A 13011-nucleotide genomic window follows, 5' to 3' on the forward strand; every position below is an offset into this window, starting at 1 on the left:
GTATTAAACGTGTTGTCTCGGTACATTGTACAAATATAAACCTCTTCCTTAAAAATATATAATATGCCATATTCACCTAATTTCTTTTTTATTTTCCATTTAGATTGTGTTATAGATTTTGAATGAAGACAAACGTACACAAATTAAAAGTTTAATAAATCAAGGGCATATCTATCGCACATACAACGCAAAATGGTGGTAGTGAGGAGGAGGCTTAAAGTATAACATTTATGCATGTGTTCTATTTAAAACATAGTGTGACCATAGGAAAGCATGCATGCATGATCTTACATCAAAACATGCTTTGCACCGAAACATATCTTTTACCTTTATTTATAAAAAATAAAAAAATACTTAAAAGGGAACATATGCACAAACAAATGTAGATTAACCCAGATCTTTCCCTGCCTCAAGGTTTTTGATGCTAAACGTGTTTATGTTAAATTACAAAATAATCCTTCCAGTCTAACTGTTCAATGTAGAAAAAAAGTCTATATTTGTAGTTCCACTTATAGGATATAGGCTATCAAATTCACCAGTGGATTGCACTATACGTTGTTAAACTTAAAAGTAAACCTAATTGTATTGTTTTTGTAACCTATAGGCTACTTGGGGAACCCCAATCCACCTGAATAAGGCTATATATCTTCTTTAAACACCATTAATAAGGCCAGGCTGGTGAAGTTTACAAGTCAAGAACATTGGTCATTTCGGAAGACAGACCTCTTACATTTCATTTGAATAGTATCAAAATGTATTTATTTGATTTGTAGCAACGGCCACCTTTTATCCAGGTTTTCATATAGCCTACCTTACGGGCACAGGTCCTGTAGCAGAAAGGCCCAGTGTTATGAGCCCGCTGCGGGTTTGTACATGGGAAAGCCCGGTCGGTAGTGGCGGAGGGGCACAACGTGACCTGACAACAAGGAACCTCCGGGAAAACCGTCAGTCCTAAAGTATGTGCAGAAGAGAGGGTGGGTGGGGGTCCACCAAGGGGGGCTACGACAAACAACTCGAGCTCCGTATCCTCCAGAAGCGACCAAAGTCGATAATACAATTCTACCGAGAGAAGAGGAGGTAGTGTAGCCTCACAAATACGGAATAACACGGTTGAAATTAGCCTACTCACGTCATTTAATTAACCACCAGTACAAATCTAGCAAATAATATTAAATAAGTAGCCTAAGTATGCTTCCCTTTTACTGGATGGTAGCCTACTGTTGCAGTTGGTTGAAGAATAGCACAAGTGGAGCCATGTTGTACCAGACTGGAACTCACAATTATTGATGAATAAGGTGCTTACTGCTTAGTATTTTCTGGACTATTCGATTGAGAGTGTGTGTTGTTGGTAGAAATAGTAAGAAATCCCCTCACAATTACCCAGTGTATGAAGTGACACTTTCACATTGGTTGCTTGCAACCAATAGTAGCCTACAAACCTATTTGCTTTTGAAATGATCAAAATAATTAAAGAGAAAATCAACTTTTATAATTTTTACAAGAAATACTTTCCTTCCAAATCTTAATATTTTTTCTGTGCAAAATTGTTAAGCTGTCAAATAAACAGTAGCCTACACGTAGTAAAATGTACAATATATATCCCTCTGAACTGTGGTGCATTCATAGTAGAAAGAGACATACAAAGAAGATTCTAAGTATTGCACAAATACTGCAAAATTATACTTAAATCGGCTACTGTACTTATTACATTTCCTTCCACCTTTGAATGTTGGCTTCACTGTCATCGGCCTTGCGGTGGTGGAGCGGCCGTCGTGACCCCCCTGCTGCACGGCGAGGACACCCCGTAGCTGGGAGGCGGAGACGGGACCCCCGTTGACGTCAGAGGGCCTGTCTGTTTCCTGCAATAGAAAGTGAGAGAGAAGGTGAAGGGAGAAAATACAGAGCTGTACCCCCCCTCCTCCTCCTCCTTACACTAAAGGTGTGTTTCAACCCTGCACCTGTGAGTATTACACATTTTGAGTGCGCTTGATTTGTTTCCCTGTGTCTTTGTGCCGCTGGAGCCGCTGCCTGAGCGGGGTTCTGTCAATGTGATATAGGTCGCTGTCGGTAGCTGCAGCCTGAGAGAGTCGGACATGCTTCTATCGCTCTGTCCGGTTTCAGCCTGCTGTGAACTTTACAGGCTCTGCTAAGTGTCAGGAAGAGGCAGGTGCTGTTTTCTTTTGGCGCAGTGTTGTTTGGGACTTCTGCAGCAAACCGTGCTCTGAGAGGAGACAACTTGAGCTCCCCGGTCTACGCAGCGCTCTTTGTTGCTCTGTAGGTAAGCCACAAGCTATTTCCGTCCCTGCACTGTGTTCATGTGTTCACTGTCATGGCCAGTGTTGTGATACATGGGCATGTGTGTGTGAGGTTTTTGGCCGCGGCGGGGTTTTGTTGGATATAAGGGGGAAGTGTCCCATTCGAGCGCTGTTGCAGCTAGACGGCGAGGGGTTTTCCCTGGCTCCTCCCTCTCTCACAGGGCGTTCACGTGTTGCAACAGGCACAAAACACGCTATTCCCACGCATTGTTTTTGCTGACTTCATTGCATGCACTTAAATCCCAATGATTCCCTTTCATCCTGCTGCGTTTGATTGGTGAAGTAGGCGACCCTTGCACACAAAAAATAATCTGTGCATCACTTTAAAATTACGTTTTTTTAATGATAATTGTATTAATTATAACATCGCCAATAACTATGCGTTCAATGTTTTTTTTTCTTTATTTTTTTTTTACATCACACCTCCTGTAGATCATCAGGTGTGAACGGAAATCATCATTAGTCACCTGTTAGTGTATTCCAGCCCGCCTGTGTTAAAGACATAGCCTTACAGCGCAGCGCTTGAACCACCATGTAGCCTATGTTTTGTTTTTTCCCTTCTCGTGTCAGTATCAGGGTGTTTCCCCAAATATCTGCACACACACGCACACACACGCACACATGAACACACACTGGCGCGCACGCTCACACACAGAGGCACGCAGACGCGCTGGCAGACGGACTGACAGACACGCCAGAGAAAAAGTGCACGTCCCTCTCCTCCGCCTCAGCGTCCGCTCCGTCGATCCTGGACTGAAACCAAACCGTGCATCGCAGGTGAGACGCTCCTTATGCTTCTAGCGTTTTTTTGTTCAAGCGACCTGCTGCAGCCACCGTGCACACACACACACACACACACACACACACACACACACACACACACACACACACACACACACACACACACACACACACACACACACACACACACACACACACACACACACACACACACACACACACACACACACACACACACACACACACACACACACACACACACACACACAACTCTCTATATAACCGAAAATCCACAGTGAGGTGATGTCATTGCGCCAGCGCCACATGTAACTGTATGGAGCAAAAAACCATCATCCAGTTGTAGTAAGTGTTATGTAATATCGGTGTGGAGGGAAACAAAGGCTGATTCCTGGAGCACTGCTGCTCTGCAACGTGCATTGCTCCTGCAGGAGGTGGAGGTGTTACATGGGGACATGTTGGAGGTGATGAAAGGGAGAGCTTTTTAAATATGATTAATGAGGTTTTTATTCATGATGTTATGATTGTGTCTATGCAGAGGAGAGATTGTCTGCGCATCGTGGGGCACACAAAAGCTTCTGCTGGGTTTGGTAACATTTAACTTCACCACCACCACCACACAGAATCACCATTCAACCTATATAAAGCTTTTGATCTTACATTTTGTGAAAGGGCATCAGAATGAAAACAACACCCCCCCTGTGAGAGGTGGGCTCAGTCTCTTGATGTTGTGACTTTCTGCGGTGATCTAACTTCCACAGATAGTGACCTCTGTGTGGCCATCCAGCTGCCCGAGCGCTCATCACAGGCACACACAGGACCTGATTGTTTGCATCATTCGTCATCCGTGCTGACATTCATCAACGTGAGGAGCGGGTATCAGCCGCTGCCATGTCAATCAGACATTTCCCCAACAAACAGGCGATCCTCCACCTCTCTGCCTTTTGTGTGAGATCAGAGTGGCAGATAGCAGCTGCTGCAGAGGTTATATTGATATGAGGGGAACTTATTCACACCTCCTCCCACTGACAGTAGCTTGAACCGCACTGCACATTATTACACAGCAGCTCAGAGGCCTGAAATGAAAGGTCCTGCCGTGTTTGGGGCACCTGTTCATGAAATAAACTCCATCAGCTTCGTCTTCGGCTGCCTAGTGAGAGCGGAGGACTCTACAAGGCCAAGCAAAGTGCCTTATTGATCTGTGGAGCTCATGTTTTGCTGATTCTGACTCAATATATATGTGTGTGTTTTCTGTAGATGTACCCACACTGTGGCATAGGAGTCAGCTCCTCTCAAGGTCCAACATTCCCCATGATGCACCTGTGAACTGAGGGCGGAAAAGATGCCGCGCACCAAGCAAAACAACCCGAAAAACTTAAAAGGTGAGTTCACACTGCTGGGTGCTGCGTTTCCTGTCAGCTGATGCTTCTCTTGATTTTTTTTTTTTTAAAGCATAAAGAGGAACTGCTCAGTTGTGTTTAAATGATGTTGGTCTGAGATGTTTGGCTCAAAAATATTGTGATTATTTCCATCCCATGAGTAAAATACGGAAAGATTTGAGTCATGGATACAGTTCTTGGTAAGAGTAGGTGGTCCGGTTTGGTGATAAAGCTTTAAAGTGATTACATGACATTACATGATCCATTCATGGCATAATGATAAAATACTGAGAAAACCTTCATTGTTGCTTTCCATTGAAAACTATATATCTCAAAAGACGAGGACAAAGGCCGCTGTAAAAAACCTTCAACATAGAGATAGGAATTCATTTTGTGTTAGTTCTACTGAAGTGGAGATTTTCTAGTTCAGAGTAGCAGAAACGACCTTTAAAGCAACATAATACAGTATTTTTATACGACAACGAGTGCAGTTCACTCACAGTTAACATTGGTCGACTAGTGACTTTGAATATATTTTTTTGTGATAAAACACTTACATAATGTTGCTTTAAAGATGTATTGTAACATTCTATACATTTTGCACAAAAACTGATTCTTTTTAATAACCATTAAATATCGCCTCGAAACATCCCCAGTTGATTATAAGACAATTGTTTGTTGTATTAAGTGTTTGTAACTAGGAGGAAAACACTACATTTTATGGTAAAAACATAGCTGCCAAAATGAAAGATCCACTATCTGATCAAAGAGCATTGGAGCTAAGCTGACAGCAGGGCAGATGCATGTTTTCATAGGACAGCGATGATCATGTGATCTTTGGCTTTTCTTTCCTCAATTGTTGCTTCTTCCTGCAAGAGAGGGTTCTCACACTGCACGTTACTCTGCCCTGTTGTATATCTGACCTTTAGCTGTGTAACCAAACCGTTTCCACTGGAGTTGCTCCTTTTCTTGGAGTCAGCCAGCGTTCCCTCCAAAAGTGGTGGCTGTTTATTTTGATTAAGTGAGTAAACATGGTTTAGTTTGGATTGGTTCCCCGATTCAAACTTAAACTATTTAAGTTTAGGAAGAGAAGAGGCAGATTTCTCTCTTAATTCAACATTATCCGATTGGATGGACATACTTTTTCTTTAATCCAAACTGTGCTTTCCTTTTTGCTGCTGTACTTTAATGTGTGACCTTCACTGCGCAGAATGATGAATGTGCGACAGTAAAAGGCTGTTTATACTTTTATCTACTAAAAGCGAGTTTCTCTAGCTTAAAGGGGCCCTATAATGTTTATTTTCCAGGGTGTCCGCGGGGTCTTAAAAAGTATTAAAAGTTGATAAATAAATTTAGCGAAAATTAAGGCTATTAAAAAGTATTAAACGGCATTTTCCAAGGTATTACATTTTGTAGCTTGTTTTCAATAAGTATATAAATTGTCCAAAGAGGTTGTATTCTACAGTCTGCCTGAATGTAATCATTGCGTAGGTGTGTAGTGTGATTCTGTGTAGTTTATTTATGGCATCCCGTTGGATTTGACGTCATCTGAACAGGACATCGCACGCTCACTGCTTGATAGCGCGCGAAGGTCCGTTTACGCCGGTTGTTAAACAAGTGGCGATGAGGTCTTAAAATGTATGGAAAGGGTCTTAAAAAAGGTCTTGAAAGGTATTACATTTGACTTTAGGATTCCTGCATATACCCTGTTTTCAGGTTCATATTTTTATTTTGTGCCTCTACTATGAAATGCATGACATGATATGGCTTTAAGGTTCGAAGCAGTTTATTTTTCTCATACTGCCTGTGCTGCAGCACCTTTTTTCACCCTCTGTCTGAAACCAGAGCCCAGTCTGCTCTGATTGGTTAACCCTAACCCTAACTGAATGAATATTAAACACTTCCTATAAACATCTTAAAGTTTATCAAGGCTTAATTATATTTTATAGGTTGATTGTAGGTCTACCTCATAAGCACACGGCTTCCTGACCTCCACATTCTTCTAGTTTCTTTTTTCTTATCGTATTGACTGTAATCTTGTGGGTGATACTTCACCCACAAGATTATCTTTTGGAAATCCATTACTCACCCCTTTACCTTCTTGAACTCTTGAAGAAAATGTTCTTTTTCTCACACGCCTCCATGGTGAATGAGTAATAATCTTTCGATGGAACTTACTAACAATTATAAGTCTATTCATTCATGGGTCTGCTCTGATTGGTTAGCTGGCCAGCTCTGTTGTGATTGGTCAACTGCCTCCAGATGTCCAGCTCCTTAGACTATCATGTACAATGTGTTGGAGTGCTAGCCATTTCAAGCACGAGTGTTACAAAGTGAAGTCATTATGTTAGAGAAGTAAACAAACAAGTCCAATGGAAGGGCGTTTCAGGCAGGGGGGGGGGAGATTGTGTGGGAAAGAAAGAGTCAGTTGCTGCATAGTTTACGTTTGATTTCCCTTAGTGCCGATGATATTGTCTCGTATCTGATGAGACCAACGTGTAGTAGACAAAGTATTTTTTCAAACAGTGTGTGGTGAGAATGAATGTGTCGCAGTGTGAGAAAATGAGACATCTTTTGAGATGAGATGCATCCCCGTGCAGCAAAGAAAATGCAATCATAGTTCATATTAAAGATAACAGGGCTGAGAGTGAAGTTGCAGCATCTTCCCAAGCTAACACAGAACATCAATTGGCTTGAAGGATTTCATGTTATGTTGAGAATTGACAGATTTACGTGTCAACAGACGTTTGCAGTTCACAGATCTACAAATCTGCAGCGTTCCATGCTGGGTGTGAAAATGTGCATCTCTGCCATTCGCCAGCAGCAGATCCACATGGCAGATCTCCTCATGTCCGTCCCTCTGTTTATTTATCATACAAACACTTCCTTTTTTTTTACCTCCATTAAGATTACTTGGCCAAACAACATAAATAATTAAGTTTTAGAACAGTCCATCATCCAATAGAGGATGATAGAGACAGCGGCCAAATGTTACTTGATTCTATTTTTAATGGCGACTGCTCTCTCACTGTTTCTCACGATGCAGACAACAGAGCTGCGGGTTGCTGCAGTGTTTTGGTGTTTTTGTACTTAAAGGGAAAAGATCGGTACGTGTAAAGAGTATAAATGATAGCAATTTGATTGGAATTGAACATCCTTAATTCAGGGGCAGGTGAAGAGCAAGGGGCACATTTATAAAAGTAATACAAAATGTGTTAAGACACATTTGTATCCATCTAATTAACATATTTATCCAAATATTTAAATGGCTGGTGAGTTTTTCTCGCAGACTTAATGGCTTTATTTTTTAAAGGTCATTCATAAGTGATGTTGCGGATATTTGTTCAATTAACATTTTCACATTTCACTTAAATGGGACCTATTATGCTCTTTTTTTTTAAGTTCATATTTGTATTTTGTGCCGCTACTGTGACATGTTTAAAGGTGGGGTAGGTAAGTTTGAGAAACCGGCTCGAGATACACTTTTTGTTATATTCCATGGAATGCTCTTAACATCCCGATAGCAATGAATATCTTAAGTGCTTTGACAAAAAATCCATAAAAAAATGTCATCTGTGGAAGCTGTAGTACTGTAAAAAGCACGACCAATCATTTTAGCCGGCCCGGCTAAAATAACTGGATGGCCTACCTGCCTGTCAGCTTTCCATCTGTGCACAAACTTATCTCGTGCCCTCATTGGTCATGTGCGCGTTCGTGTGTGTTGGAGGAGGGGCTCTATAAGGAAGTGGCAGATTTTGTTCCGGCTGTGTATTTTCAAATTCTAACGCACTCGAGCTGGTTTCTCCAAAATTACCTACCCCACCTTTAATGCTTATCACGTACTATGTGTTGGTGCGCTAGCCAATAGGAACGCGGATGTTACATAGTGATGTCACTATGTCATGAATGTAAACAAAGGAATCAAGGCGTTTCAGGCAGCGGGGGAGTGTGTGGGAGAGAAACTCCCTCTGGAGGTAACTCTGGGATTTTAGCATTTGCAGACCATTTAACTGCACAAAAACCTATATAACACCCTAATGGAAATGGAAAAACCGATAAACGAAATGATTGCCTCTTTAATCTCTTTAAAAAAAATTATAATAACAAATTGGATCTAAAAAATGTGTCAAGATTTCCTTTTAAAACTGTTATTCTCAACAATTAAAAACAGTAGGCCAATATTAAGACATACATTGCCTATTCATTGTAAAAAATATTCTAATATGAAGTAAATAAATAGATAAGTAACTACTATTTGTACATTTAAGAAGTCATGGACTGATAATGTGAAAACAGGGCCCTGGGCAGAGGTAGGCCCCCCCACCCCTCCGACATCAGAGCAAGAACCCCAGAGGCCTGTACTACGAAGCTGGTTCAACCAAACCTGGATATGTTTGAGTTAGCCGGTTGGCCTAATCCAAAACATATGCGCTCTCGCTAAACGGTCCTACGACGCGGGTTATCAAGTGGATCGCTCAAGCCAGCCGTGTCCTATCTAGTTAGGTGCACGTTCACATGAAAGGGGTGGTATTTGGAGCATTCGACCAATCACAAACATGGAGAAGCGTACTGACAGCGCAGCGTCATACTTCCTGAATGAAAAGTCAACTATAATATTAGACATATGAAGAAGTTAAACTTTAAGCATCCATGACTTAAACACTTTATCCAGGATAAAAGCCACATAGCTGCACCTGCAAGGTGAATACAGCTGGTAAAAGAAAAAGTGTTTGAATGCGTACATTAACAGGTTTATGATATCACTGCCCCGTCTAAGACACAATCTGACTTTAATTACATTTGACTCGAGTGTTTTGTCAACTTAATGTGTTGCTTAAAATAATACTTCTGCATACAGTATGTGACACTGTGAGTGTTGCAAGAAGCTCAAGAAGCTGACTCAGATAAGGAAATATATGATACATTATGATGTGATATGCTGCGGACTGTACTGTTACTTTGATCCGGTTACTTGTGTTGTGGCAGATATTTAATTAAGCTTTCTTAACGCTAATGTTATAATAGTCAGATTGCTCTGAAGATGGGAGGGGATATTCTATTAATTTTCACGTTCACACAGTCAGTTGATTTTTGCCGGCCGTCTTTCCTGCAACGGCAGTTTTTCTGTATTTCCTCTATCCTGTAATATGACTTGATCGCTTTAAACTCCGCACACTGAGCTCTGATTTGTCAGCAGGCGGTGCTTTCACTGAGTTGATCTCTTAGCCTGCAACCTAACCTCCTCCCGAGGAGGTTAGCCGCTCAGCATAAGTTACCATGGAGATCTAGCCCGCTAAAAAGAGAACCAGCGTCGTAGGACCGGAAACCCCGAGTTTTCCCTGAAGTTAGCCGGCTAAGCGAAAATCCGGCTTCGTAGTACAGGCCTCTGGCCTCAGATCAGTTGTTTTTATGCATTGTTTTGTAGATGTTTAACTTGTTTTGTGCCTTTTTGTAGCAATTTGTAGCAATCTTTTCTCTCGTGTTGGAGTTTTTATTTTTTTATTTTCTTCATAAACCCCTTTTATATGTATAAAATGTTCTGATCCGTAAAAATATGTATGTCGCCTACAATGTTTAAAAAAAAGCTGTAGGCATTTATGTTTTCAAGGAGGCCCCAGGCATGTTCCTACAAAGCCTGTGTGTAAATCGCAACAGCAGATCTATATTTGAATTCTGTACAGCTTGTTTTTGGTGACTCGTAACTTGGCATCCCCAGTTCTAGTGACATTTCTCAACATGCTGTGGGGGAGTACCCGCTCACTTCCTCCTCCTCAGATTACTTGTTGAGACATATTGTTTGGCTTCTTGTTTTGCCTTCTGACCGAGTTCCTCACCTCTCCTCCTGCAAGCAAGGCTTTTCCTTCATCAGACAGGAAACGATAATGTCGTGGCATGCTATCACATGCTTAAACTCTGCTGTGGAGAATGTGTTTTCCTTGGATCTCACCTCACACTGCCCCAAAGCCATCACATTATGAGTATTAATGCCCAGGAGTAGCTTTAATAAACTCTGGGCTCGAAGCGAAATTAGACTTATTTTGTATTGCTTCATAACAAAGCAGTAATTAATCTCACAAAGATACACACAGGGTATTTATTTCTGTATTCAGAGTTTCGGCTGGATGACGGGAAGCTTGGCTCTTCTCGGGTCATTCCTGCCTCAGAGGCTTGGCAGCAGTCTGACTCTGGTAGGAAAGAAAACCACTTTAACATTTTTCCTTTTGGCTTTATTTCACAAAGTTTGTCCTGTTGTGGGACACAAATAATTAATTGTTTTATTACCACCGTCTCGACCCCGGCTGACTGTGGTAATTAATCTTAGTTAAATGTCAGACCCAATACCATAGGAAATTAATATTAAACACTTCCTATAAACATCTTAAAGTTTATCAAGGCTTAATTATATTTTGTAGGTTGATTGTAGGTCTATCTCATAAGCACACGGCTTCCTGACCTCTTCCACATTCTTCTAGTTTCTCTTTTCTTATTGTATTGACTGTAAACAAATAAAAGTGATACTTCACCCACAAGATTATCTTTTGGAAATCCATTACTCACTCCTTTACCTTCTTGAACTCTTGAAGAAAATGTTATTTTTCTCACACGCCTCCATGGTGAATGAGTAATAAGCTTTTGGATGCAACGAACAATTATAAGTCCGTTCATTTATCATTTTATATATACAATGTCAGAAAATAGAGGACAATTATTGTTTTGAATGTTCTACAGCCGATTGTGAGGCCCATTTTCAATTGTCAAATTGCGAAAAGAAAAGGAGCAAATGTTCACATTGGAAACAGTTTTTTGAGACTCCTGCCTAAAAAGGTATTCAAACGATGACTCAACCATTGAATTCCTGAGGATAAAGTTTCAACTTGTCAGCTTTTAAATCAGGGGTGGGGAACCTCCGGCCCCCGGGCCGTATATGGCCTGCGAGACCATTTGGTACGGCCCTCGAGGTAATTTATAAACACACGCAAAAAAGAAAAAAATTAAAGAAATCTGGACCGCAAAATAATTAAACAAGCGAGTGCCTGTTTTTCCTGGCCAAGATCAGGGTCCTTAAACACAACACGAACCTAACGTGTCATCACGTGGTATATGTCTCGTCTGACAGGGGTGCAGTTCTGACGCAGAGCACCAGAGCGCCGCTCCGGCACTTCAAAAATTGCAGTACCCATAAGGAGCCGTACACATGCCGCAGTTTTTGCGTGGCTGTGTCTTTAGTTGAAAGCCCAGTGGCGATCTGTTCATCTGTCATACTGATCATACAGTCAATAACTTTGTTGTTATTAGCATCTGGTTAGCTAACTATGCTAACGAATATAAGAAGCTTTTTCTACAACCAGTGAGATAAAGGCACATCTTTATATGATCATTATAGTTATAAAAAAATAAGAGAATAAAGTAAACAGGTATAAAATACTATATGACTGTAAAAAAAAGTTGTTATTAATAAACAAGAATACAGTTTGAAAGGGGAGTGATTTGTAAAATATCCATAAAGAAAAAGAAAATCTGTGTACAGTTCTGTTTCATATGGGTGTTGAGAGATGTATCCATAGATCTCCTAATGTTGCTCTCAAAGTGCACCAGATTGATGCTTTTAACTTCAACATTTCAAGAAAAATCTTCCCGGGGGAGCATGCCCCGGACCCCCCTAGAGGAGGTTAGGTCTCCCCCCTCCACTTAAATCATGTTCACATGGATAGGAAACTAAATACATTTGCACACATCTTGTGTCCATATCTTTCTGTTTTGGTGGTCATGCCACAACCGTGCACGTGCATGCATGCGCGAGTCATGGCAAGATATCTGGATTAAGAGGTTGCTTCTTCTTTGCACAGCATGAAAGAAAGGCCAAATGAATGGGCTGTGATTTTAGTTTTTTTAAGCAGAGGTCAATAATTGATACGGCCCTCGGAGGATGTTGAAAAAATTGAAATGGCCCTTGACAGGAAAAAGGTTCCCCACCCCTGTTTTAAATAAACATTGAATTGGTATCTTTCATTTTATTTAACCATGACATCATAAATGAATTCATTTGATATATTAAATGTGATGGGTTATTCACAGACTGATATACTTAATTGGGCAGAAAAGGGTTAATACGAACATCATCAAGCGCTTCAAGATTTATCTTGGCAGATGAGAAGCGCTATATAAATTAAATGTATTATTATTATTATCATGATATTTATACACATAATTAGCAAATGAATGCAAAATCACTAAATACTCATAATAAAAAGTCATGTAGAAAGCACCAAAGCATAATTTGACCACCGACCCCTCATATGTTCAAAATAAATTACAAAAGTTTGTATCTATAGCCTGCCTGGATTTATTCATTTGGATAAAAGTAATTTGTCAAAAGCTACAAAAAAGGTTTTTCTATCATCATAATACGATTTTTGCTGAAAGTTGCTAAATCCGAATATTGGTTTAACACCTGCCCTAGTAAGAAATCTGTCCTATGTAAACTCTTATGTTGAAACACAGCAACAGATCGATACAAACGACAGAGAGGAACTTAGCGAGAACATTCCTTGCTTTAT

The 13011-nt window shown here is 40.7% G+C and overlaps 1 protein-coding gene across 4 annotated transcripts in view; it reads left to right on the forward strand.

Annotated features, from left to right (window-relative positions):
• The first annotated feature begins 1844 nt into the window (after positions 1 to 1844).
• hivep1 (HIVEP zinc finger 1) overlaps positions 1845 to 13011 on the forward strand; it is a 60072-nt gene continuing 48905 nt past the window's right edge. For 2 of the 4 annotated variants that reach the window (XM_034124503.1, XM_034124508.1), the window contains exons 1-2: positions 1845 to 1960; positions 4332 to 4456. In XM_034124503.1, coding sequence (XP_033980394.1) covers positions 4417 to 4456 — 40 coding nt within the window. In that variant the 5' untranslated portion in view covers positions 1845 to 1960; positions 4332 to 4416. Of the gene's footprint in view, positions 1961 to 1998; positions 2279 to 2438; positions 3093 to 4331; positions 4457 to 13011 lie in introns of those variants that run through there. The other 2 variants (XM_034124505.1, XM_034124504.1) reach the window with 2 other exon arrangements.

This window comes from Trematomus bernacchii, unplaced genomic scaffold, assembly GCF_902827165.1.
Source record: "Trematomus bernacchii unplaced genomic scaffold, fTreBer1.1, whole genome shotgun sequence".
NCBI classification, from domain to species: domain Eukaryota; kingdom Metazoa; phylum Chordata; class Actinopteri; order Perciformes; family Nototheniidae; genus Trematomus; species Trematomus bernacchii.